Source organism: Talpa europaea (assembly GCF_964194135.1).
Source record: "Talpa europaea genome assembly, chromosome: 3".
Lineage (NCBI taxonomy): Eukaryota > Metazoa > Chordata > Mammalia > Eulipotyphla > Talpidae > Talpa > Talpa europaea.
Window position 1 is genome coordinate 147,797,376 of NC_140069.1, and position 25,311 is coordinate 147,822,686.

Consider the following 25,311-nt stretch of genomic DNA (forward strand, 5'->3'; position numbering starts at 1 on the left):
CCCCCGCCAGAGCTGTAGTCTACGTCTCTCAAAATGCAGAATGAACACAGTCCTTGACAAACCCAGTGCACTCGGGGCTCTTACATCCACACTGCAGCACCTGCATTTACCGGTGATGTGGCTTTCGTGTCATCTGCTCCTGTAACTCTGTACCCTGGTTCCTATTGGGGTCGTCTCAACTAGGTATTAGCTCCTTGAGGGCAGACATCTTGGGCTCTATTTATGCGTCTAATAAAAACACATACATGAGCGCCAAGGGCAGCTAAAGCATGTGCATCCCCTGCCATCACCTGCACGATGACCATGAACTTGGTCACCTGTGTACAGGTGCACAAATGGAGACCCCTGGAAGCGAGGGAGCCATCCAAGATCGCTCAGGATGTACGTGTCATAAGTCACGGATTCAAACTATTGAAATGTCATAAATCAAGCACTGAGGTCTCTGCCCGGCTCACCTAGTGCAGCCTGGACCCGGCAGGCACTCAATGAGCCCTTGTGGAGTCCATGGTGTCACTCCGGGGGGAGTGACAGGCTGATGGACCTGGGAAGAAGTAATGGGAGGGCTGTGGAGACAGTCAACCATCTGGTCATCCCGGACAGTGTGGGGGAGAGTGAGTCCAGTGCGACAGGTCTGGAGCATTTGGGTACCATGGAGATCAGTGGAGGTGTGGTGAGGGGAAGCAGCGTGGCTGGGCAGAGTCAGCGCAAGGCGGGTCAGCTCCACACGTCCTCTCCAGACCGACGGCGCAAGTCACCATGGCGTAAGTGCCTGGACTGAGGCTGATGGTAGGAAACTTGGGGCTTCTAGTGGCTATTGAGGTGAGGGTGCTCTTCTAGGTGCACGGCCTCTCTGCTTCCCTTGCTGTGGGGTGCTGGGGCTCTCCAGCAGAAAGGTGCCAGGCCTGGTTCATCTCAGGTTAAGAGAGCCTGGTAGCCACCTCACTGCATGGGAAGACGTGCCCCATCAGATATGCAGATTGCCTCATTAGACAGGCAGCTTTGCCTAATCAGATATGTGAGTGTGCCTTATTTGATATGCAAATATACCTCACCACAGGTCCAGATGGGCCTCATCCTGTGTGCAGATTCCTCAGCAGCTCTGGAGCTTGGGGGCCATGGTCCCTCCACCTACCCCAAGGGGGCGGGAGATGGGCACTCACCTGGGCAAGCGCCTGGGCCTGTGGCCTCTGCCTTCCGCGGTATGTGCGCCAGGCCCCCTCCACCAGGAGCCTCGGCTTGCTCCGCGTGGCTGCCTTCCTCGGGCCGGGAGCACTCGTGCCCTGGGTGGAGAAGAAGATACCTCAAGGACTAGGAGATGTCACAGAAGGACAGAGATCCCGGCCCGTGCTAGGACCCAGGGTGTCTGAAACCCCAGGTCTGGGCCCACTGCAGGATTCTGGCCACCCCACGCCTACAGGGGCTGAATTCCCAGCTGCCCCAGGCTCCTTCGAGCAGTTAGGGCCCTGCAGGCTGCAAAAGCCATAAGGGTGAGGCGTTTCTGGAAGCAAGGAAATGTCCCGGCCCTCAGGCTTAGTGAGGCCCCGAGGAGGGTTGGGGATCTCCTTGGAGGAGATGGAGATGACAAGAGTCAGGCACATGCCCCCTCAGGCACCTGCGCCTGGTACCTGCTTAGCTACCTTCTCAGCTCTCGCTCAGATCTTATTCCCACCAAGGGGGTCTTGCTTCCACTGGGCTGACTCCTACAGCATGCCCAGCCTGCCCTCTGCAGAGCCCTCGCTGCCCTCCCTGCCTGCCGCCCGGCATCTAGCCTCCTCCACCGCAGCCTGCATGTGCCCTTTCACACGGTGCTTGGCTGGCGCTGCCCCAGGTGAGCCTGTGGAAGGCTCGTCCACCTGATCAGCGAGGCCCAGCGATCCAGAACCCACATGGCGCCTGACAGGTGCTCAGCGAAGAATGAAGGGGGGAGATGGCAGCCCAAGCCACTGCCCATGATCCCTACTCACTTACCCGAGCACAAGCCGGGTGCTCTCTCTTCCCTGGGCGGAAACACCTGCGCCTGTGCATTACGGGACCCTGCCCCAAGCTCGCTTTGGGGGGCCATCTCCGACTGTCCCACGGAGAATCCTGTTCCAGGCAGAAGGAAGGGACCAAGTAGAGGATCTGTACAGAACCGGGGAGCAGAGGGGCGGCCTCCCCTTCCCAGCCCATGCCAGCGGCTTTCCCAACTCGCTCAGGAAGGAAAGTTCTCCAGCAGCGGGGTCAACCCCAGCCCTTTTGTGCTGAGTCAAGGCCAGAGACGGAGAAGACAAGAGAGATCCCAGTGTCAGGGCCTGGGGGAGGTGCTGGCACCGTCTGGCACAGCCCCCAGCCTGGGCCGGGCGGGCATTCGAACACCTGGTGAAAAAGGTGTGTGTCCCCGCGGCTCCCAGGGCTCTCGGGCTGCAGCCTCCCGGGGACACCTCTACTTTCTGAGCTGTAGGAGCAGCGGGTGGAACTAGTCTCCAATTGCTGCCACTCCTGCTCCCTGCCCCCCAGTTCCTTCAGTTCTGCTCACCCAGGGAGCTGAGGGCCTCGAAGGTCTCTCTCATGGTGACCCCGGGGGCTCCTCCGGGGACAGGGCACAGACCCTGAGGAGAGAGAGCAGCCGGGTTCAGAGTCTTCCCAGGACAGCTTCCTGTGCTAGGCACTGCGCAGCCTCTCCCCACCAGCAAGCCCCAGGAGCCCCGAGATGTCTCTAGATACAGAGGGGGGGCTGAGGGGGCCTGGCAGCAGGCGGCTGTGGAGAAGGCCTTGAAGCCATCTGCAAGGTCTGGAAATCTGGGGCACCCCCTCACCCGCCAGCCTCGGAGCCAGCTCCAGCCCCCAGTGCCTTTTCTGGGGATGCCGAGAATCAACTGATTCCCCGGGGAGAGGGTGGAGGGTGGCAGCGCCGGGCAGGGCCCTCAGCGGCCACCGCGGGAGGGGGTGACGCGGGAGCCAGCGCTCGAGGGGGCAGAGGCCAGTGTCGGGGGCGGCCCCGGGAGAGGGTCCTCGCTGAGGGCAGGAAGTGGCTCTGGCTTCCTCTCCCCCAAACCTACCCCCAAGCCACCGCCCCTCCCCTGCAGGGCGTCCGCGGGCAGGGACACCCCGCCCTCTGCCCCATCCCTGCTCCCCTCCGCGGGCTCCCCGCCCCTCCCCCTGCGGACTCCTCTCCCCCTAATCTCCCCGGCGGCCTCCCCTCTGCCTTCCGCCCACCCCCGCCCGCCCGCCGAGCCCGGCGGCCTCAGCCCCGCCCCTGCCCCGCCCCCGGCCCGCCCCCCGCGGCCGCTGCCCCCCCCCAACCCGCCCCCAGCCCCTGCTCCCCGCAGTCCGGCAGGGGCGCCCCCGGGCCCCTCCCCCGGCGGGGGCCGCCTTCCCTCCGCGCCCGGCTCCATCCCCTCCCCCGCGGGGCCCTCCCCCTTCCTCCCCCGCCCCTTTTCCTTCCTCCCGCCCGCCCCTTCCCGCGGCCCTCCCTCCCCGCCCCTCCCCTCCCCTCCCCCTCCCCTCCCCCTCCCCCACTCCGGTTTCCCTTCCTCCCGCTTCCCTCCCTTCACCCCAGCTCCCGCCTCCCCCCGCGCCCCAGCCCCCCGCGGCTCCGCACTCCGGGGCCCGTCCCCGCCCCCCTGCAGGCTCCGCTCCCCCCCCCGCCGCCCCCAGGCCCCGGGCTGGCCTCCCCCTCAGCCCGCTCCCCGCGTCCCCGGACCCCCAAGCCCCCCAAACCCGGCGGCTGCGGCTCACCCGCGCGCCGACCCCGCCCCCCCACTCCCGCCCCCCACTAACCGCCCCCTCCCCCCCCCCCCTCGCACACCTCGGCTCCCCTCCGCGCCGCCGCGCCCTTCCCCATCTCTGCCCCGCGGACTTCTCGCCGCGACAAGTTTTCCTTCCGACGCGACCCCTCCGGCCGCACCCCCGGACCGGCGGTCCCGCGGGCCCCCCCACGCCCTCTCCGCGCCCCGAGCCTCCCCGGCGCCGGGGCTCACCTGTCTGCGCCCTCCCGGACGGCCGGCGCCCCGCGCCCGCCCCGCGCGCTCCCCCCGGCCCGCTCACGCGCCCCCCGCTCTCCCGGGCGCCCCGCGCCCTCCCCCGGGACCTCCCGCCCCGGCCCCGCCAGCCCCCCCCGCCCCCGCCCCCGCCCCCGCCCATCCCTCCAGATCCGCAGGCTCCCCCGCGGCGACCCCGACACCCCTCCCCCTCGGGCCCTCCCCCTCCTCGGGCCCTCCCCTCAGCCCCTCCCCCTCAGCCCCTCCCCCCTCAGCCCCTCCACCCCTCAGCCCCTCCCCTCCTCAGCCCCCGCCCCTCCTCACCCCGCCCCTCCCCTCCTCTGCCCCCTCAACCCCTCCCCCTCAGCCCCCGCCCCGCCCCCTCCTCAGCCCCCGCCCCTCCTCACCCCGCCCCTCCTCAACCCCTCCCCCTCAGCCCCGCCCCTCCCCCTCCTCAACCCCTCCCCCTCCTCAGCCTCCGCCCCTCCCCTGCCCTTTCTTCCCCCCCGGCTCCCGGCGCCCCCACCCCCGGGCTGTCACCTGCGCGGGGCGGCCGGCGACCGGGCGTCGGTGTGAGGGGAGCCGCCCGCCGCCGCCGCCCCTGCCCGTCCCCGGCGGGGCCGGGGTCTCCCCGCCGCCGCGGACCCAGGCGCCCGGGCCCCCCGCCCGGCCGGCGCCGCTCACAATGGCGCCCGCTGCCAGCGCCCGGTGCCGGCGGCCCCGGAGACTGACAGACTGACAGACAGCCCCAAACTTCGCGGGAGGGAGCGGGAGAGACGCGGCGGGAGCGGGCGGGGGCCGCGGCGGCCGGAGGGCGGGGAGCCGGGGCGCCGGGGCACCCCGGGGCGGGGCGGGTGTCCCGGGAGGGCGCGGCGGGGGCGCGCAGGTGACGGTCGGGGGGCGGCGGGGCCGCGACGGCAAGTGGGCGGGGGGCGGGGAGGGGCGGCGGGGGGAGGGCGCTCGGCGGCGAGGGGTGTCGCGGGCGCCGAGGGAGGAGCCCGGGAAAGGTGGGGCGCGGTGGGGGGCGCGGTGGGGGGCGCGGAGGGCCGTGCTCGAGGGAGGCAGCCGAGTCCGCGCCGCTGTCTGGTCGCGGGCGCCCGCGGCGGGGTCCGGGCCCCGACAGCCCGGCGCGGGGTCGGGCGGGGCGCCCCCACCCGCCCCCCTCTGGGTCCACGCAGACCCGCGCCCTCTCCCCCGGAGCCCCCGAGTCTGAGACCCGCGGCCCCAGCCGCGTCCCTGGGGGCCTTGAGGATCGGCCGAAGGAGACCCGGCTGGGCCCCTCGCCCCCCAGGAAGCGGCCCTTTAGAGTTGGGGTGGGCGCCCTGAGCCAGGTGTCTGGGGCGAAGGTGGGGCCGGGAGGAGTCCCCTGGGTGGTGGGGAGGGGGCGGAGGAGGCCGGGGGCCCCGCGGCAGGAGACTGGGCTGGGGGCGAGGCGGGGGCTGCGGAGTGGGGCGCCTTCCCTGGGCGGGGTGGGGGGCGGCGGCCCCTCCTCGGGTGGGTCAGGCTTGTTCTCTGTCCTCACACCCGGGCTCTGGGGGAGGCTCTGTCCCACCTGCTGCTGCTTCTGGGCTTCACCACCTGGGCACCCGGACTCTTCCTGAAATCTCCCCTTATTCTGTCCTCCACCCGCTGAAATGGGGGTCTGCTGTTCTGGCCCCTGCTCCCCAGTCTTTCTCCAAACTCCCCTGGGTTCCAGCTTTCTCCCTCCTGCCCCCTTAGGGAACCCACTGTTGTGACTTGTGTTCCCCCCACCCTCACCAGTGCTGAGATCCTGAGCCGCAGTGAGTCCAGGAGTGGGGTGAATGGCCCCAGGAGTGCAGAGCAGGCTCTCCTGGCTGCGGTGACCCCTCACCGGGATGGGGTACCCAGGAAGGCAGCGGGGATGCCATTGGCAAGGGGCCAGGAGCAGCCAGTCTCTAGGGTGGGCCTGGCGTCCCTGAGGGCTGGCCTGGAGGGGGCGCCTGTCTATGGGCCTGTCTGCAGTGGGGGTGTGGGGAGCGTCAGGCATGGGTGAGACACTTGTAAGTTGGCCACCCCATCCCTGCCCTTTCCAGGGGCTCTCGTCCCTCTTTTGGCCCAGGGCCAATGGTGGGTCCAGAAGAAACGCCCCACGTGCCTCTGGTTCTGGAGTCGCGCCTCAGAGCCCGTGGGTGTGGGTGTGTGTGGTGGGGGGGTTGACAGTGTGGGGTGCTGTAGGGACAGCGGGTTGGGGCTGGAGAGCTCCTGGGTCTGCATTCCAGCCCTGGTGCCCTGAGTCGGTAACCAGGATGTGAGCAGGATTTCCCTGGGGTGCGGCTGCTGCCCCCTCCCAACCGGACCATCGGATTATCCCATCCGGCTGCCTTGCCCCCAGGGCCCTCTGTCTCCTACCCCCCCCCACTTCCCACCCAGGTCCTTCTCCCCGAAGCTCCTCACTTCCCTGAGTTCCAGGTGCTAGGCCCCAGGATTCCCAGGAGACCCCAGGCCAGGGCAGACCTCCAGCCACGTTGCAGCCCTGCGCTGAGGAAAGAGCTCCCTGGCCCATCCGACCCCCACACCCAGCAGCCTCTGCCAGGGGGCCTGGCTGAGAGGGCAGCGGAGGGGAGCCCAGGGGTGCAGGCAGACCTCAGGATCAGAGGCCCTTGCCCGGCAGGCCCTGCGCTCACGCTCTGCAGGGTCTGATGCAGCCGAGGACGCGTCCTCAGAAAGCTGCAGCTGCTTCGACGTGTTTACGTTCCGAGTCCGCCGCACACACACACCGGCGGCCTTTGGTGCTGGAGAGGACACTGGGGCCCGGGGGTCACGCTGGCTGCTCTGGGCTTGTGAGTGTGGAAATACCTGAGGTTCAAAGCTGCTGACAGTGGCCAGGTACACACCCTGCACTGTGAGCGCACACACACACTACACCCCCACCACACACATACTATATCCCCCCACACACACTGTACCCCCACTGCACACTACACACACGCCACACATTCTACACACTACACAGGTGCACGCACACCCCCACCACACACTACACAGACACACTCCTCTACTATGCACACGCAACACTAGTCCACACTTCCACCACACACACACACCCCGCGCAGGTACACACGCACCCCAGCTGTACACACAGCAGAGGGGGGGCGGGCCTGTCCAGGGGAGCGGGCTAGGGGGATGGTGTGATGTGTGGGCAGGTCCAATCCGGTCCCTGGCAGCTGGTGCCCGGGCCTGGGGCTGAGATAAGGCCTCCCGCCCGAGGGCCGGCTCTGAGACACAGACTCCGGCCGCGGACAGCAGTGTGGGGGGAGCCCCGGGCTGGCCTCCGGTAACTGGCCCCGGCGCTGCTCTCCCCAAGCCCGAGCCTCAGCCCGGGGGTGGCCTGGGGTGGCACCATGCTGCTCCCTGCCCTCCTCGGGTTGGCCTGGGCACTGGCTCACGGGTAAGCCGACCCCCTCGGGCCCCCTACCCCGTGACCGGGACCCTGTGGCAGCCAGAGTCCCTGCCGCGGGGTCCCCTCACCTCCCAGCTCCCGGCTCTCCCCGGGAGGGCTCCTCGGGGCTGGGGGCACGGCACGGCACAGGCTCCTTGGGGCAGAGGCCCGGGCAGCAGCTGTGGCCTGTCTGTGGGCAGGCGGTGGTGTGAGCGGACCGAGACCGTCCTGGTGGAGGAGGAAGTGACACCCCGCCAGGAAGACGTGGTGCCCTGCACCAGCCTCTACCACTACAGGCGCCAGGGCTGGCGGCCGGGCCCCGGGAGTGCGCGCGCGGGGCTCTGTCCCGTCTACAAGTGAGCGGGGTTGGAGCTCACCGGCTGCCCAGAGGGTGGGGTCAGCGTCACGAAGACCGGGTGGTCTGGGCAGCCATTTGGAGACGCAGACATGGGGGGGAGGTCTGGTGGGCTCAAGAAGGGCAGTGTGGGAGGGTGGTGGGTGGGTGAGTGGGCATCACCATGGGCAGTGGACAAAGCGGTGCACCCCCATCGGCCCCCCAAGAACACGCTCGCTGTGCACGTGGGGAAGCTCAGACCGAGACGAGGACGCAATAGGGAAAAGCCACAGAGATGGCAGTGGACCTGCTGGGCTGGGCTGGGCTGGGCTGAACACAAACGTCTTCTCCTTTCTCCCCATTGCGGGACCCAGGCCCCCGGAAACCCGGCCTGCTGCACGGAACCAGACGGTGCGGGCTTGCTGCCCAGGCTGGGGGGGTGCCCGCTGCACCGTGGGTAAGCGCTCCAGATCAGCCTGGTTCTGGTTCTGTGGGTCCCTGGAGGCTGCAGGCCGCCTGGGGAGCGGCTGAGTTTGGAGGTTGCCCTGCTCTCTCCTCTCTCCTCACAGCCCTCGCAGACACCAGCCCTGAGGGCCACTGTTTCGCCACATGGCAGTGCCAGCCAAGGGCAGGCTCCACTAATGCCTCTGCGGGGAGCCTGCAGGAGTGCTGTGCCCAGCCTTGGGCACACAGCTGGCAGGACGGCCGCTCCCGGGTCTGCCTTGGCTGCGCCAGTCAGCAGCTCCCAGGTTGGTGCTCATGCCCCAGCCTGTGCCAGGCACGTCCGGCCGCCTCGCTCCATGCCTGGCACCTCCACTTGAGCTCTGGGCCTCCCGCAGGGCCCATGCCCATGCCTCTGTCCTCCCGGATAAGTTGCCCCCATCCGCTGCCCACTGGCCTGAACATGGCCAGGCCCTGCTGACCCACCTCCCTGTCTGCCAGCAGTGCAGCGTTCTCACCCTCGCCCTCATGCCTGCCCCACACGCAGAGGCTCATGCTGGTCTGTCTCCCCAGGTGACACCCCCTCCCCAGCCCCCCTGCAGCCCCTGGCAGGGGCAGTGGACCATCTCTGGAGTCGGCACCAGAGTCCCGCAGCCACCTGTGCCACCTGGTCAGGCTTCCACTACCGCACCTTTGACGGGCGCCACTTCCACTTCCTGGGCCGCTGCTCCTACCTGCTGGCGGGCGCTGCCGACTCTAGCTGGGCCGTCCACCTCACACCTCGGGGGCACTGCCCCCAGCCCGGGCACTGCCAGCTGGTGAGGGAGGGAGACAGGGATGGCCCGGGGAGGGCCCTGCACTGGGGTGGACAGCCCTGAAGGCCCCTTTCAATGGGCGTCTCCCCCAAGGCCCGGGTGGCGATGGGGCCGGAGGAGGTGCTGGTCCAGGACGGGGCCGTGTCTGTGAACGGGCAGCTGGTACCTGAGGGGGAGTCGCAGCTGCTCCACGGTAAGGGCGCTGTGGAATGGGTGGCGGCTGAGAGGCCAGGAGGTCATGGACTTAGTCCCTCACCCACCCCTGAAGCTCATCCCTGCTGACCTCATCGCGGTGCGACCTCAACAAGGCCCTCTACTTACCTAAACACTCTGTGCCTCAGTTTCCCCGCCTGTGTACCGAGTGCCGCGTGGAAGGGCTTTTGTGCTACTAATGCGGGGCTCTCCTACCGGAACTTTGGTGCTGGTTGAGGTCCCTGGAGTGAAGTGGGGCTACGTGTACATATGTGCACACACGTGTACATGCGTGTGTACATGTCTGCACAGGCACACTCCCTCACAGTTTCGCAGTTCACTTGTAGTTTCCGTAGCATTCGTGAACTTCTCAGAGGTCTGTGACAGCTTCAAGGCTATAAAGTGGGGAGCTCTCTCCAAGCGTTAGATTTCCCCCCACCCCTACCGCCGAACCCTGTGTGATGCTGGGAGGGGTGGCAGCCTGACCCGTCCCCCTGCCCAGGGCTGAGCCTGCAGTGGCAAGGGGACTGGCTGGTGCTGTCCGGGGGCCTGGGGGTCGTGGTGCGGCTGGACAGGTCCACTTCGGTCTCCGTGTCTGTGGACCGCGAGCTCCAGGGACAGACCGAGGGCCTCTGTGGACTTTACAACGGCCGACCTGAGGGTGAGTGGGGGTGACTTGGCTGCCGGCCAGAGGGATGGGGAGAGAGATGGACCAGGACACAGCACCTCTTCCCCTTCCCCAGATGACTTCTTGGAGCCGGGCGGGGGGCTGGCGGCCTTGCCTGCCACCTTTGGGAATTCCTGGAAGCTCCCTGACTCTGAGGTGAGAGCCCTTCACTCCCCCACTCCTGGCTTCCGGATACCCCTGAAGCTTCCCTTCTGCCTCCGCCGCCAGCCTGTCCTCAGGAACAGGGCTGGCTCTCTCCCCGGTCTTCAGGGGGTCCATGGCAGGCTCAGAGCCCCATGGCAGCTGCGCGGGAGGTGCTGCCACACACGCACATACACACACCTGCTGCCCGCGCGCACTGACCACCCAGGACTCTGACCTGGGCACCGTGCAGCACGGCTCAACTAGCCAGTTACCGACTCTCCTGCCCTTGGGCTCCCCTGACCCAGCCTGGCCTAGCCCTTTGCTGACCCCGCAACCTTAGGATGACTGGCTAGCGGCTCATGGCAGTGACCATTTCCCTGGTGTCCTGGTCAATGTACCTCATCCCTGCCCCTGCCCTGACCCCGCCTGTCCCCAGCCTGGTTGTCCGGAGGCAGTGGAGGTGGCCCAGGGCTGTGAGGACCCCCTGAGGCTCATAGAGGCGGGCCTGGAGGCCAGCCGGCTGCGGGCTGAAGCCCAGGATGTGTGCCACCAGCTGCTGGATGGTCCATTCAGGGAATGCCATGCCCAGGTAGGGTGGGGTGGAGGTTGCTTAGTGCCCTGGAGGGACTGGGGGCCGGAATCAGGTCCTGTTACTAAATTGCTTCCCACCATGGGTGAAATCTACCCCTGGGTTTTGGTTTTACCTCCAGGAAAGGAGCCGGCTGTTGTGTGCTTTCTGAGGTCCCTCTGGGGGTCCTTGTATAAACAGGGTGGGATGGGGGGTGTTGATGAGTGTAGGGGGAGAAGGCTGGCAAGCTGAGGGCCCATCCTTTCTGGCAGGTGCCCCCTGCTGAGTACCACGAGGCCTGCCTCTTTGCCTACTGTGCTGGGGTCTCCGCGGGCAGCGGGCCCGAGGGTCGGCGGGAGGCCGTGTGCGCCACCCTGGAGCATTACGCGCGGGACTGTGCCCAGCAGCACATCGCCGTGCGCTGGAGGAGACCCGGCTTCTGCGGTAGGGCCCCCGCCCGTGCCCCTCCCAGCAGCACGCCCACCCGGGTCCTCCCCACCCTGCGGGGCAGTGTCCGCCCGAGGGCCTCCAGCTGGGCGCGGCCCGCGCGGTGGGGTGGGGTGGGCGGGAGGCGGGCTGGGGTCTCACGGCCGCCCTGTGCCCGCAGAGCGCCCGTGCCCGGGCGGCCAGCAGTACTCGGACTGCGCCTCCGCCTGCCCGCCCAGCTGCGCGGCCGCGGGCGAGGGCGCGGCGGGGCCGTGCGGGGCCCAGTGCGTGGGCGGCTGCGAGTGCCCGCGCGGCCTGCTCTGGGACGGCGCCCTCTGCGTGCCCGCCGCGCGCTGCCCGTGCTACCGCCGCCGCCAGCGCCACGGCCCCGGCGACACCGTGCGCCAGCGGTGCAACCCGTGGTGGGTCGGCGGGCCGCGCGCGCCCTTGCTGCGGGGTCGGCGGCCGCGGCTCCCCGGTCCCCCCCCCGCGCCCCTCGGGGCCTCCTTCCCAGGGCCTGTGACCTCGAGGGGTCGCAGTCGATGACCCCGCTGAGCGCCCCAGGCAGAGGCGCGGCCGGCGGAGGCGAACCCTAACGGGGCGGGGGGGGGGGGAGGGGGGAAGGACCGGGATGTCGGGGCCCCGGGGCCGGGCCGCCCCCCCCACCCCGCCCCCACCCCGCCCCCCCCACCCCGCCCCCACCCCGCCCCCACCGCGCCCCCACCCCGCCCCCACCCCGCCCCGTGTGCCCGCAGCGAGTGCCGGGAGGGCCGCTGGCTCTGCGCGCAGGCGCCGTGCCCCGCGGAGTGCGCGGTGGGCGGGGACGGGCATTACGTCACCTTCGATGGGCGGAGCTTCCCCTTCCGCGGCGGCGCAGGGTGCAGCTACCGCCTGGTGCAGGTGGGCAGGACCGGACGGACGCCGGGATTGGGGGCCGTGGGGGGTCTTGCCAGAGCGGGACCCTCGAAGGGGAGCAGGAGTTCCCGGGAAGAGCGGAGAGAACCGATTGTGGAGCTGCCGCAGACACCCCCCAGCTCCCCCGTGGGTTCCCCCTTTAGGCTCCTGTGGAAGCCCCTCTGCAGTCCCCCCACCCCGGGGCTCACGACGAGGCCCGGCCTCACAGTCCTTTGTCACATGCCGGCTTGTCCCGCCTACTCAGTGCAAAACAGCCGCAGTGGGAAGATGGGCCCCCTTGGTCCCCAGTCCTGGGCCCCTGGAATTAGGGGACTTCCCAAGGTCAGGCCCAGGCCAAGTTCCGACACGTGGACATGCACAGCCATGCACACACGACACGCATTCGTGTAGGAGCGCATAGATATCGTGTGTGCGAGCACAGTGCACATAGACCTTGTACTTGCACGCATACGATGTATGTTCACGCAGCACAGACTAGTGGGTCACACACAGGCACCTGTGCATGCTCACAGTTTTAGCATGTGTGTGTACGCGACATGTTCAAACATGTGCACACAGATTTGGTATGTTTGTACCTGTGACTTGTGCATGCGCAAGCACATGGACTTAACGTGTGTGCCCGTGACACCTGCACGCACGTGTGCATTTATCATGTGCGTATCACAGACACACAGGCATGAGCGTATTAGAGGGGCTTGTCTCAGCTCACAGACACACACACATGCACAGGTGTGCACACCTGCATCTGGACACACACAATCACACATGGCAACACCTGGCAAGACCTGGCCCCCTACTGCACAGACTCAGGCTGGCTGGAAGGTGCTCAGCCCGCAGGCCAGGCCAGGGGAGCTGCCTCTGCTGGGCAGCCCAGGTGTCCTGCAGAAGACAAAAGCAGGGCAGGTCTGCTCTCGGATGCTGTGAGGCCTGCTCTCCTCTGTCTCCCCAGGACCTCTCTCAGGGGCAGCTGCTGATCGTGCTGGAGCATGGGGCCTGCGACTCTGGGAGCTGCCTCCGTGCCATGTCTGTCTCCCTGGGGGACACCCACATCCAACTCAGGGACTCAGGTACCTCTGCTCTCAGATAGCAAGTTCCCAGGTACGAGGGAGCTGAACAGCCTCTAGGTAGAGTCCGGCCTGCAGGCCCTCCCAGCTGCCAGCCAGTGGCCGCCTCTGCCGCCATCCCCAGCACTGGACTCTCCCTGCCAGCTCCTCCTGTGCACTGGCTCAGAAGCTGGTCTATGGGCATGTTGGGGGTTGCTCAGGAGGGACAGGTGGCCTCCAGGGGTCAGCCCACTTTCCCTTACTCAGTGTGGGCAGCCCGCCTCCCACCCAAGGTCATTCTCATCCTGAGTGTGCCCACCACCTCCCCATCCAAGGTCACTCCCATCCTGGGTGTGCCCACCACCTCCCCATCCACCCAGCCTAGCCCCAACAGAGGCCCGCATTGCAGGAGCCGTTCTGGTCCACGGGCAGGATGTGGACTTACCCTGGCATGGTGCTGGGGGCCTCAGAGTGGTCCGCGCCTCCTCCTCCTTCCTGCTGCTGCACTGGCCTGGGGCCCAGCTGCTCTGGGGAGTGTCCGACCCTGCAGCGTACATCACCCTGGACCCCCGCTATGCCCACCAGGTGTGCTGGGGGGGCAGGTGAGTGGCTGGGCCACACCCCCCATGAACCCAGATTTAACAGTCCCATGCCCACTGCCGTGGCCCAGGTGCAGGGTCTGTGTGGCACCTTCACCTGGAACCAGCAGGACGACTTCCTGACGCCTGCGGGCGACGTGGAAACCAGCATTGCCGCTTTTGCTAGCAAGTTCCAAGTGGCAGGGGATGGAAAGTGCTCTTCAGAGGACAGCACCCCACTTTTCCCCTGTGGCACCCACACTCAGGGGCACGTTTTCGCAGAGGCTACCTGTGCCATCCTGCAGGACTCAGCCTTCCAGGTGCTTCCTCCACATTTGTACCTGTAAGGGGCGGCTGGTACCTGAGCTCTCCCGGGGCTACTGGGAGGCTCTGGCTCCTGATGTGGCAGGGCTTTTGAGCACAGACTTGACCGTGGGGACCAGCAGGGACAGGGGAACCTGTGGAGGAGGAGCTAACCCACTTCCTGTCCCCCCAGGAGTGCCACGGGTTGGTGGACAGGGAGCCGTTCCACCTGCGCTGCCTGGCGGCAGCGTGTGCCTGTGGCTCTGGCGGGGCCTGCCTGTGCCCAGTGCTGGCTGCCTATGCTCGCCATTGTGCCCAGGAGGGCGCCCTGTTTTCCTGGAGGAACCAGACCCTCTGCCGTGAGTCAGCTCAGCTGGCAGCCTCACCCCACAAACTGTGCCTCAGGGGGAGGGTCCCCAACAGGAACTCTGGTCTGGACAAATTGCTGGGTTTGCCTTCCAGAAGCATAGGGCTTGTGGGGTTCAGAGGGGCGAGCAGAGCAACAGCAGCTGCGCCCTGACCTGTGCATTTGTCTGTGCCCAGCTGTCGCGTGTCCTGTGGGCCAGGAGTACCAGGAGTGCGCCCCGGCGTGTGGCCGAAACTGCGGGGAGCCAGATGACTGTGGGGAGCTGGCTGGCTGTGTGGCTGGTTGCACCTGCCCTCCAGGGCTACTGTGGGACCCAGAGGGCCAGTGCGTGCCCCCCAGCTTGTGCTCCTGCCAGCTCGGAGCCCACCGCTATGCCCCTGGCAGTGCCACTAGGAGAGACTGCCACCACTGGTGAGGGTGGTGGCCTTTGGGGGGAGGCGGGGAGCTAGGGGCACTTAGAGACAGGGGTCTGGACTGGGGCCCCCTGGGGTCCAGCTTGGCATGCACGCTAGGAAGGCAACTCCTCGGTTGTGGAGTGCTTTGGGGGCCTATTAAAGCACGGTCACGTAGACCACGTTGTTTATGTTTACTTACCTCCTGCAGCAACCCAGTGAAGTAGGGGGTGGGCAAATGGCTCCACTCTGCAGAGGAGGAAACTGGGGCTCAGATAGGCTGACTGCGTGCAGGTCACCTGGCATGTTGAGGAGGAGCAGCTAGGAATTCAGGTCTCTGAATTCCAGTTGCGTGGGCCGCCGGCGCTCACAAGGGTCAGGGAGCAGCACAGGCCCACCAGGGGCCTGTGGGGCAGGGCCAGCGTCCAGGGCTCGGGCTTGAGGGTGCCGCGTCCTACCCAGGCTGGGAGTAGGGGGGTCAGTAGTACTGCCCCCCTCCCGTGGCCCGGAGAATGGCCGATCCTTCCCAGGCATGGTGGGTGCCGGGACAGCCCCACTTCCATGCAGGTGACCGGGTGTTGGGGCGAGACGCTTGGGTCTCCAGAGTCACCGCTAGGGGCTTGGAACCACGGAGGCCCTCCCAGGGCAGACCGGCCTCGCACGTGCCTCTGACACCCCCCAACCTTGGCAGCGTCTGCCAGGAGCGGGGCCTCTGGAATTGCACAGCTCACCGCTGCACCCCACAGCGGGCCCTCTGCCCCGGGGAGCTTGTCCATGTCCCCGGTGCGTGCCTCCTCACCTGCGACAGTCCCAGTGCCAACCTCTCCTGCCCCCCGGGCAGCACAGGGGGCTGTGTCTGCCCCCCAGGCACCGTGCTGCTGGTAAGTCGGGTGGGGGCTGCATGGGGCACCGTGGGGCCCACCCTGCTCCCCCCAGGTGTCTGGAAGAGTGGGCTGGGCATTGGGTGGTTCTGCAAGGTGCCCCTTTGTCTGGCATTTGCCCAGGACGAGCGTTGTGTGCCTCCTGAGCTCTGTCCCTGCCGCCACGGCGGCCAGTGGTACCCGCCCAACGCCACCATCCGGGAGGACTGCAATGTCTGGTCTGTGTGGCCCTGAGACCTGCAACTTCTCACCGTCTAGCTGGGGGTGGCGGATGGGTGGGGTGGGGCATCCTGATTGGCCTGGGCAGTGGGGGCTCCCCAAGCTGAGGGTCTGAGTGGAGTTGCTTGGAATGTCGTTGTGACTGTGTCCCCTCGCCCCTTACCCACAGCGTGTGCCAGGGTCGGCACTGGCGCTGCACAGGCCAGCGGTGTGCTGGGCGCTGCCAGGCGTCCGGCGCCCCCCACTACGTGACATTTGATGGGTTGGCCCTCACCTTCCCGGGGGCCTGTGAATACCTGCTGGTGCGAGAGGCCGGCGGCCAGTTCAGCGTGACCGCCCAGAACCTGCCCTGTGGGGCCGCCGGGCTCACCTGCACCAAGGCGCTGACCGTGAGGCTGCGGGACACTGCTGTGCGCATGCTCAGAGGTGGCTGTGTGGTGAGGGGTGGCCCTGCCGGGGTGGGCGCGTGGCTGGGGTGCAGCTGCATGTGGCCAGCTGCCCCCTGCTCCCCGTGACCGGCCGTCAGTGCCGTGGGCTGACACTCGCCTCTTGGTCGGGGGTCATCACTGTGGAAGGCTCCAAGAAAAAGGCTCAGGGAAGTCTGCTGACTGGCCCAAGGCCACACAGCGAGAGGAGCAAAAGCCGGGTGTGGGGAGAGGGGCAGGCCTGGTGAGGGCTCACGGGATCTGGGAGTCCCTTCAGCCCGGGTCTGAGCCCGAAACTGTGCTTCCTCCACAGGCCGGGCGGTGACGGTGAATGGGGTGAGCGTAACGCCCCCCAAGGACTACACGGGCTCGGGGCTGAGCCTGCGGCGCGCCGGGCTCTTCCTGCTGCTCACCTCCCGCCTGGGGCTCAGCCTGCTGTGGGATGGGGGTGAGGCCCCTCAGCCTTCTGTGGCCGGTCCCCCCGCCCCCCTTCTCTGTACAAGGGATGGCGCTTCCAAATAATGTTTTCAGAGTTGTTTCTCTTCGTTATGAAAGCAACACCTCCTCCCCAAAGACACGCTTAGAAAATACCATGTTGTCAAGAGGAAAAATGAAAATAAACCTCCTCACACCCCGCCACCCAAGCCAAACTGTTGGCTTTTCAGGGAACCGTTGCGGAGACACTGGAGGAGGCAGCGTAGCCCCCCATGTGCACAGGAGTCGCCTGGTCAGCACAGCCCCACTGAGCCTGGCCTCTGGGGCTGGCAGAACCTGGTTCTGTCCAGAATCCAGCCTGCTGGAGAGTTTCTGTGCCCCCAACCTGGGTTTAGTTAGGGAAGGAGGCTTCCTTTTCTTGCCCTTAGCCCCCCCAGATATAGATCTCTTTGATTACCACCAAGTGGCCCCCCAAAAGAGGAACCCAGTGCCCCCTATTGGGTGGTGGCTCATGAAGCAGAACCAGGCTCCCCTGGGTCTTCTCCCTGCCTGCCCCTGACCTTGACGAAGGCCGCGGGGGTTTCCCAGTGCTACCCCCACTGCTCTCTGCCAGGCACCCGGGTCCTGGTGCAGCTGTCCCCCCAGTTCCGCGGTCGTGTGGCCGGGCTGTGTGGAGACTTCGATGGAGATGCTGGTAATGACCTGCGGAGCCACCAGGGCGTCCTGGAACCCACGGCCGAGCTGGCCGCCCACTCCTGGCGCCTCAGTCCCCTCTGCCCCGAGCCAGGGGACCTGCCACACCCCTGCACTGTGAGTTCAGCAGGAAGAGGGGGATGGGGCGGCTGCAGAAACCTGGGAGGGGATTCCAGAACCCGGGAGCGGTGGGCCCATGGTGCTGTGCCCGCAGGTGAACGCCCACCGGGCCGACTGGGCCCGCACCCGCTGCGCAGCCATGCTGCAGCCTCTATTTGCCCGCTGCCACGCAGAGGTGCCCCCACAGCAGCACTATGAGTGGTGTGTGTACGACGCCTGCGGGTGAGAGGGCGCCCCGGGACTGGGCGGGGGTGGGTGTGGGGGGGTGCTGCCTCTGAGCACCCCCTCCCACAGCTGCGACTCAGGGGGCGACTGTGAGTGTCTCTGCTCGGCCATCGCCACCTACGCAGATGACTGTGCCCGGCACGGGGTGCACGTGCGCTGGCGCAGCCAGGAGCTCTGCCGTGAGTGTGCCCTGCGCTCCCTGGTCCCCAGTCCTTCATGGGCTCAGCTCCCTAGGATACTGCTCCTGGCCTGCGAGCCAGAGTGTGCTCCTTTGAGGGCAAAGGGACCTGGGGCCTTGCCATGTGCCAGGCACTGCTGGACGAACCAAGCACACCCTCACGTCTGCCCGGCCCACGGCGGCTGCGCCTGGGCAACTCCCTGCAGCCGGTGGCAACTCTCACAGCCCTGTGGCCTGGCGCCTCGGTGACCCCAGCCTCTCTCCTCCCTCCCAGCTCTGCAGTGTGAGGGGGGGCAGGTGTATGAGGCCTGTGGCCCGCCCTGCCCCCCGACCTGCCATGACCACCGTCCTGAGCCCGGGTATCACTGCCAGGCCGTAGCCTGCGTGGAGGGCTGCTTCTGCCCCGAGGGCACTCTGCTGCACGGTGCGTAGGAGCAGAATGGGCAGAGGAGCGGGAACACCGGGCTGGGCGAGGGGCACAGAGCCACGGTGACCGGGCTGCCATCTCAGGGGGCACCTGCTTGGAGCCAGCTTCCTGCCCCTGCCAGTTGGAGGGCAGCTTCTTCCCCGCGGGCACAGTGCTGCAGAAGGACTGCGGGAACTGGTGAGCGGGGAGCCCCGAGCCCTGCCCCCGGGCCTGCTGCTGGCGCCGAGCCTGACCCCGGGACGTGTGCGCAGCACGTGTCAGGAGAGCCAGTGGCTGTGCGGGGGTGATGGGCCCCACTGTGAGGAGCCAGCCCCTGACTGCGCGGAGGGGGAGGTCCCGTGCCAGGAGAGCGGGCACTGTGTACCCCGCGGGTGGCTGTGTGACAACCAGGACGACTGTGGCGATGGCTCAGACGAGGAGGGTGAGTGTCTGCACCTGAGAGTGGCAGCGGCTGGTGACGGGTCATTCCGGGTCCCTCTCGGCGGCCGATGTCCTGGGCTGGCCCCCGGAGCCACTGTTCCCGTGGCGAGGGGTGTCTGGGCTCTCGGGGGCTGGGGCTTCTGTGGGCCCGCTGTGGGCATCGTGAGCCTGCCTGCTCGCCTGCCAGGCTGTGCTGCCCCGCGCTGTGGGGACGGGCAGATGACCTGCAGCTCCGGACACTGTCTGCCCCTGGCCCTGCTCTGTGACGGGCGGGATGACTGCGGAGATGGCACAGATGAGCGGGACTGCCCGTGCCCCCCGGACTCGCTGGGCTGTGCTGATGGGCGCTGCCTGCCCCCCACCCTGCTCTGCAACGGGCACCCTGACTGTCCAGACGCTGCGGACGAGGAATCCTGTCTGGGTGGGTTGTCCCTGCTTCAGGCTCCAGCCCGCCGGGAGACCCCAGACCCATCGTCTGTGAGCCCCAGCCTCCCTGTCTCCCCTGTCACCCACTCAGGCTCCCCGGGGGCACCCCGAACAGTGGGACACGGAACAGTGTCCCGGGACCAGCTCCCCCTCTCTCTGGCTGCAGGGCGGGTGGATTGCACACCTGGGGAGGTGCCCTGTGTCGACAGCACCTGTGTGGGGGCCGCGCACCTGTGTGACGGAGTCTGGGACTGCCCCGATGGCGCCGACGAGGGGCCTAGGCACTGCCCGCTCCCATCTCTGCCCACGCCCCCTGCTGGCACCTGGCCGGGCCCCACCCCTGGCCCTGGGGAGACTGTGCCAACTCTCCTGGCCAGCGCCAGCCCTGGTGAGTCCCCGGAGGGAAGGGGTGAAAGGCTGGGTCTGGACTCCTGGGGAGAGTGGCCGGGCACTTGGGGGGCTGGTGCTGGAGGCAGGAAGGAGCATAGGGACCCCCTTGGGGGAGGCGTCCAGGCTTTACTTCCTGATTTCAAGGCTCCTCTCTGAGCTGAGCGGAGTCTGCTGGAAATTCTGGGATGAGAGAACTTTCAGGAGACCTCCAGGGCCCACGGGGGGAGTGATTGAAGTTGGGGGCCAGCGAGGACCCATGAGAAAGCCAGGGCCGGGCCTTCGGGAGCCCAGTTCCAGCCTGGGGTCTAGCGGGCGACCCCACAGGGCCCAGCTGCGGCCCCTCGGAGTTCGAGTGCGGCAGCGGCGAGTGCACCCCGCGGGGCTGGCGCTGCGACCGCGAGGCCGACTGCGTGGATGGCAGCGACGAGCAGGACTGCGGCTGGCCCTGCGGGCCCCACCAGACGCCCTGCGCCCGCGGCCTGCGCTGCGTGTCGCCTGCACAGCTGTGTGACGGCACCGAGCACTGCCCGGACGGCTGGGATGAGGGCCCGGATGTCTGCGGTGAGAGCCCTGGGGCGCCCCCGGCCTCCACCCCTCGCCCGCCCCTTGGGCCGTCACCCCCTGCGGCACCTGTGGGCTCGAGCTAGCTCGGGCCGGCCGCGGTCCGGGAGCATCAGCCTGTGAACTTTTCCGTGAACTCTTGGGCGCTCGCCCAGGCCCAGGGGAGGGCGGAAAGGGCCCCTGCCTGTGCCCTGGGCCAGGCGGGCTCAGAGGAGGGCTGGGGCTGGTTCTGGCCACTGGCTCGTGGCCTGCCTGGACGGTCACGCCGCCTCCCACCGCTTCTGTCCTGGCCACCTGCCCCCGCAGCGGGGTTGGCTGTGTGCAGGCCCCAACTCCACCCACGGCCCCCTGTCCCTTGGGGCCCACCCAGAGGTGTCACCAAGTCAGGTGCGCCCCCGCCCACCCTCCCACTCCAGTGCCTCTGGCGGCCCCGCCCTCTGCAGGGGGCAGGCGGGAGGGGCAGGAGCTTAGCCTGACTGTTTCTGCGCAGGCTCCACACAGCAGCCCCCATGCAGCAGAGGTCTCTTCCCCTGTGGCTCAGCGCCCCGGCTGTGCCTGAGCCCGGAGCGCCTCTGTGACGGCGCCCCCGACTGTGCGCAGGGGGAGGACGAGCGCCTCTGCGGTAGGGAGGCGCCTGCGAGGCCGAGGCCGGGGGAGGGGGCCGGGCTCCCGCCCAGCCTGTGGCTTCTCTCCTCTCCCCCTGCAGAGGGGCTGCAAGCCCCGGGGGCGCCCAACAGGACAGGCGGGCCCTGCCAAGAGTATTCCTGCCCGGGGGGCCGCTGCATCAGCTTCCAGCTGGTGAGCCAGGCTGGGGGTGCTGGAGGCAGGGTGGGGCCATGGGTGGGCAGAGCCTGACCCCCACCTCCTTCCCTCCCCAGGTGTGCGATGGGCAGCCTGACTGTGAATGGGCAGGGGAGGCAGCGCTTTCTCCGGAAGAGCAAGGGTGTGGGGTCTGGGGCCCCTGGAGCCCTTGGGGGCCATGCAGTCGGACGTGTGGGCCCGGGGTGCAGGGCCGGAGCCGACGCTGCTCCCCCACCAGCCTGCCGGTGCTGCAGCGCTGCCCGGGCCCAGAGCACCAGGCTCAGGCCTGCTTCGCTGCTGCCTGCCCAGGTGGGGGCCTGGGCACTGGGAGCGGGGCGGGGGCGCCCAGAGACCGACCCAGGCCCCATCCAGACCTCAGGCCCCTCCTCACAGTGGACGGACAGTGGAGCCCCTGGACCCCCTGGTCCCCCTGCTCTGAGTCATGCGGGGGCACCTCGACCCGGGAGCGGCGGTGCCACCCTCCGCAGAATGGGGGCCGGGCCTGCGCCACGCTGCCCGGGGGCCCTCCCAGCAGCCACCAGACCCGTGAGCGGAAGGGAAGGGGTGCAGCAGAGGGGGCGTGGAGGGTCAGCGTGATGGGCTTGGCCCTGCGGGAACCCTTGAGGGGTTCCCCCTCATCCCACCCCATTTCTTGCAGGGCCCTGCCCTCGGGATGGCTGCCCCAATGCCACCTGCCCTGGGGAGCTGGTGTTCCAGCCCTGTGCCCCCTGCCCGCTGACTTGCGAGGACATCTCTGGCCAGGCCCTATGCCCCCCTGACCGGCCCTGCAGCAGCCCAGGTAATGGGATTTGCGGGGTGGGGTGCCGTGGGCGTGGCTGGGCACCCAGCTTTCTGCAGGAGGCCTCATGCCAGGCCTTCCCCAGGCTGCTGGTGCCCCGAGGGGCAGGTGCTGGGCGGTGAGGGGCGATGTGTGCCGCCGCAGCAGTGTCCCTGCCTGGTGGGCGGTGCCCGCTACTGGCCTGGGCAGCGCGTCAAGACCGACGACTGCCGGCTCTGCGTCTGCCAGGACGGGCGGCCCCGGCGCTGCCAGCCCAACCCCGACTGTGCCGGTGAGCCCACCCCTGCCTTGGCCCTGCTGCGGGGTCCCCAGGTCACGCAGCTGGGTTCCCTCCCCAGCCCCTGACCCCAGGCCCTTCCTCAGTGAACTGCGGCTGGTCCTCCTGGTCCCCCTGGGCCGAGTGCCTGGGCCCCTGCGGGAGCCAGAGCGTCCAGTGGTCCTTCCGGAGCCCCAACAACCCCCGCCTCTTTGGCCAAGGCCGCCGGTGCCGGGGCCTCCACCGCAAGGCCCGCAGGTACCTGGGCCTGCCCGCCCCTCCCAGTTAGCTTCTGCACGCCGCTCCCCGAAAGAGCAGCCCCCGCTGCCTCCCTTTGGGTCTATGCGCCAGGACACCCAGCAATCTGTGGGGACCCAGCTTTCTCCTGCATCAGTTTTAGACCCACTGGCTCCAAAGAGGGGGTTGTGGGGCGCCCACGAGTGCAACGTGGCGAGTCCAGAGGCAGGTGTGTCTCCTCTGCTTTGGCCCTTCCGGGCCCTGGGGTGAGGCTTTGGGTCAGGCTGTCTCTGTCTGTCTACACCCTGCGCCCCCCAGGCAGTTCTGCTGCTCAGGGGCCCTGGCACATGCTGCTACCGCAGCCCTCTCTGGGCCCAGCCGCCCGGGGCGGGGCGGGGCTCAGGTGACGGGGAACCACCCCGTGGTCCGCTGGTCCGGGTTTCTCACTGCACAGCCAGGGACGGGAACCCCCGGGACAGGGGTGGGGGTGGGGGACGGCCCGAGGCGCACCTGCTCATCGGGGGAGGTGCCCCTCCCCTCCCAGGTGCCAGACGGAGCCGTGTGGGCGCTGTGAGCAGCACGGACAAGTCCACGGTGTGGGGGCGCGCTGGCGGGGGGGCCCCTGCAGCGTGTGCCAGTGTCTGCACGATGGCACTGTGCTCTGCTCCCCCTACTGCCCGCTGGGCAGCTGCCCCCAGGTGAGGCGCTGGGAGCAGGGGCATGTGCGGAGGCCGGGGCGGGGCGCCCGGGGACGGGGGGGGGGGGGGGGGGGAGGGGAGGCGGGCAGGGGCAGCCTCGCGCATCGGGCCCCTCTCTGCCTCAGGACTGGGTGCTGGTGGAGGCGCCCGCGGAGCCCTGTTGCCGCTGCGTCCGGCCGGGTGAGCGGGGCTGGGGGTGCGGAGGAGCCGGGGAGGGCGGCGAGAACCCGGGGGGCCCCCGCAGCTGCACCAAGCCGGGGCGCGGGGCACCCCAGCCTCAGGCTGGGGGAATGAGGGGCCCCCCGGAGGGAGGGCTTGCCCCTGCCCAGCTCCTGGTGAGCTCCTGCCTCCCCGGGAGGCCACCCGCAAGGGCACTTTCGCTTTTCTGCTTCTGCTGAGTCGGCGCCGGCTCCTCCCTGAGAGCAGCCGGGCTGGCCGGGACTTCAGAAGCAGCTTCCCTTGGCGGCTGAGTGACAGCGACAGGAAAACGCAAGGGCTCCAGAAAGGATGCGTTTGTGGGTCCAGACGCCTTTCCTGGGGGAGCCCCTGGGGCTGCCAGGCCGAGAGCCGGCACAGGCGCTCAGGTTGCTCCCGCGCAGGGGCCTCTCTCTAGCGCACCCCGTCCCCTGCGGACACGGCAGCCTCGGTGCCGGCGGGCGCTGCTCGGGCCGGCCCCGACGTGGCTTCCGAGAGGCAGTTTTACTCTTTAGTCATCAAGTGCTCAGCGGACGCGGAGACCTCCAGCTCCCACCAAGGGCAGGACGCGCCTTCCCGGCCCCGGGGGCTGCTCCTCAAGCCCCTGTGAAGTCCTGGAGGGAACATCCCGGGAGAGGTGGCGCTGGCGCGAGCGGGTTTCAGGTGTCCCCCCCTGACCCTGAGTGTCCGCACAGGAGAGGAGCAGGCGCTCCCCGCCATGGTCACTCTGTACCCCACTCCGGCCCCCAGTGCCCGGACCGGAGCCCCCCTGGTCACCTACACCCTGCCTCCACCCGGAGGTAAGGGCCGTGCGGGGAGGAGGACACGCCCCGGGGGGCCGGCCTGGGGGGAGTCGGGGCCTGCCCACCCTCCCCGGGCTGGGTGTCCTGCTTGCAGGGGCCTCGGCTGGAGTCCGCCCTCGCCCCCGGCCCGGGCTGCTCATCGGGGTGGCGGTCGGCTGCGCGGGCCCTTCGGATGCCCCAGCCACCCCCCTGGCTTCCTTGGCTGCGCTGTGGCAGGCCCCCTTTGCCTTCCCCCGCTTGCACCCCCTCTTCTTCCCCAGACACCTGCTACGCCCCCCTGGGCCTGGCCGGGCTCTCCGAGGGCGGCCTGTGGCTGGAGCGCCCTGCCTCGACTGCCCCCCCGGGGGCTCCCACCAGGGGACCCGACCCCCACGCTCCACAGCACACCCAGGCCCCACCCCGGCAGCTGGACCTGCTGCAGCCCCGCAATCTCACTGGTCAGTGCATGGGCGAGGCTGGGTGGGGTTGACCCGCTGGGACAGCTGCGCCTTGGTTCTGAGCCGCCCTCCTCCCGCCTCAGGCCTGCTGGTGCAGGGGGCGGTGCGCTGGCTCCAGCTCAGCAGCGACGGTCTGCACTGGCACAGCTACCCCGACCTCCAGCCCGCCCCTCCGCCCCCGCCCAAGGTACGACCCACCGGGGACCCCCGTACGCCTTTTGGGGCCCACAGTCTTGGTCCCCAAGGGCTGTCCAGTCTCCTTGGGGGCGCTCCCTGCATCGGAGGCTTGCGGGCCCTCTGAAGAGCGGGGGGGAGGGGGCCGTGGAGCGCATGCTGGGCTGGTGCCAGAGGGCCGAGCGGGCAGCGGCAGTGGCTGAGGCATCCTGCTGACGGGGTGGGGTAGAAGCTGGGGGTCAGGTAGAGAGCAGGGGAGCCCTACTACCCTCTGGGGTCTGCATCCTCCCTGGGAACCAGCCTGTCGGCGCAGGAGGAATCAGCCACGGCACCGTCACCCTCAAACACCCGGGGAGCCCCGCACATGCAGGCACTGGCCAGATCCTGGGCACACGGAGAGGTCACGACTGGCCCTGCCCTCGGGGTCCCGCCGGGAGAACATGGGCCTGAGGGGCAGGCCCCACGCCAGAGAGGTTGGGGGACCGGGAGAGCAGGGTAGGCCCCAGCATCCCGGGCAAAGGCGGTCTTGGGCCTCGGCCAGCAGGCGTCTCCCTGTCCGCAGCCTTCCCCCGGGGCCTGGGGTGACGTGACCCCCGCAGCGTGGACGTTTGGCCGCATGGTGCAGGCGCGGTATGTCCGGGTGTGGCCCCAAGATGCCCACCAGAGCCGCGCCCCGCGGGTGGAGCTGCTGGGCTGCGAGGAGCCAGGTAGGGCCAGGGCGGGGCGGGGCCTGGGGGAGGGGCGGGGTGGGCTGCGCAGGGGCCTCAGCCACGGCCCCACGGTGTCCCCGCAGTGGTGCTCCCGTGCCCCGGGGCTGGATCCCGCTGTGCCAGTGGTGAATGTGCCCCGAAGGGCGCCCCGTGCGATGGTGCGGGCGACTGTGAGGACAGGTCGGATGAAGAGGGCTGTGCGCCCCCCGCTGCAGGCGCCCGCAGGTACGGGGACCCTCGGCTTGTCCTTGCAGACT

At 68.8% G+C, this 25,311-nt stretch overlaps 1 protein-coding gene across 1 annotated transcript in view; it reads left to right on the forward strand.

Moving 5' to 3' along the window:
- Window positions 1–297: 297 nt before the first annotated feature.
- Window positions 298–25,311, forward strand: part of LOC311169003 (SCO-spondin-like) — a gene marked incomplete at both ends in the record, with an annotated part of 56,468 nt that continues 31,454 nt past the window's right edge. The window contains 46 exons of the mRNA XM_084230705.1: window positions 298–381; window positions 1,058–1,199; window positions 6,614–6,737; window positions 7,560–7,715; window positions 8,068–8,150; window positions 8,263–8,442; window positions 8,708–8,952; window positions 9,043–9,142; window positions 9,644–9,802; window positions 9,885–9,964; window positions 10,389–10,541; window positions 10,793–10,964; window positions 11,128–11,368; window positions 11,702–11,846; window positions 12,811–12,928; window positions 13,314–13,489; window positions 13,575–13,802; window positions 13,979–14,144; window positions 14,329–14,563; window positions 15,236–15,425; window positions 15,549–15,643; window positions 15,814–16,070; window positions 16,383–16,517; window positions 17,118–17,314; window positions 17,412–17,539; window positions 17,612–17,721; window positions 17,995–18,144; window positions 18,231–18,324; window positions 18,399–18,568; window positions 18,755–18,988; window positions 19,160–19,381; window positions 19,708–19,944; window positions 20,435–20,566; window positions 20,651–20,742; window positions 20,823–21,054; window positions 21,139–21,291; window positions 21,404–21,544; window positions 21,630–21,815; window positions 21,908–22,058; window positions 22,582–22,735; window positions 22,861–22,915; window positions 23,626–23,730; window positions 23,994–24,170; window positions 24,254–24,357; window positions 24,907–25,051; window positions 25,138–25,279. Coding sequence (XP_084086831.1) covers window positions 298–381; window positions 1,058–1,199; window positions 6,614–6,737; window positions 7,560–7,715; window positions 8,068–8,150; window positions 8,263–8,442; window positions 8,708–8,952; window positions 9,043–9,142; window positions 9,644–9,802; window positions 9,885–9,964; window positions 10,389–10,541; window positions 10,793–10,964; window positions 11,128–11,368; window positions 11,702–11,846; window positions 12,811–12,928; window positions 13,314–13,489; window positions 13,575–13,802; window positions 13,979–14,144; window positions 14,329–14,563; window positions 15,236–15,425; window positions 15,549–15,643; window positions 15,814–16,070; window positions 16,383–16,517; window positions 17,118–17,314; window positions 17,412–17,539; window positions 17,612–17,721; window positions 17,995–18,144; window positions 18,231–18,324; window positions 18,399–18,568; window positions 18,755–18,988; window positions 19,160–19,381; window positions 19,708–19,944; window positions 20,435–20,566; window positions 20,651–20,742; window positions 20,823–21,054; window positions 21,139–21,291; window positions 21,404–21,544; window positions 21,630–21,815; window positions 21,908–22,058; window positions 22,582–22,735; window positions 22,861–22,915; window positions 23,626–23,730; window positions 23,994–24,170; window positions 24,254–24,357; window positions 24,907–25,051; window positions 25,138–25,279 — 7,175 coding nt within the window. The remainder of the gene's footprint in view (window positions 382–1,057; window positions 1,200–6,613; window positions 6,738–7,559; window positions 7,716–8,067; window positions 8,151–8,262; window positions 8,443–8,707; window positions 8,953–9,042; window positions 9,143–9,643; window positions 9,803–9,884; window positions 9,965–10,388; window positions 10,542–10,792; window positions 10,965–11,127; window positions 11,369–11,701; window positions 11,847–12,810; window positions 12,929–13,313; window positions 13,490–13,574; window positions 13,803–13,978; window positions 14,145–14,328; window positions 14,564–15,235; window positions 15,426–15,548; window positions 15,644–15,813; window positions 16,071–16,382; window positions 16,518–17,117; window positions 17,315–17,411; window positions 17,540–17,611; window positions 17,722–17,994; window positions 18,145–18,230; window positions 18,325–18,398; window positions 18,569–18,754; window positions 18,989–19,159; window positions 19,382–19,707; window positions 19,945–20,434; window positions 20,567–20,650; window positions 20,743–20,822; window positions 21,055–21,138; window positions 21,292–21,403; window positions 21,545–21,629; window positions 21,816–21,907; window positions 22,059–22,581; window positions 22,736–22,860; window positions 22,916–23,625; window positions 23,731–23,993; window positions 24,171–24,253; window positions 24,358–24,906; window positions 25,052–25,137; window positions 25,280–25,311) is intronic.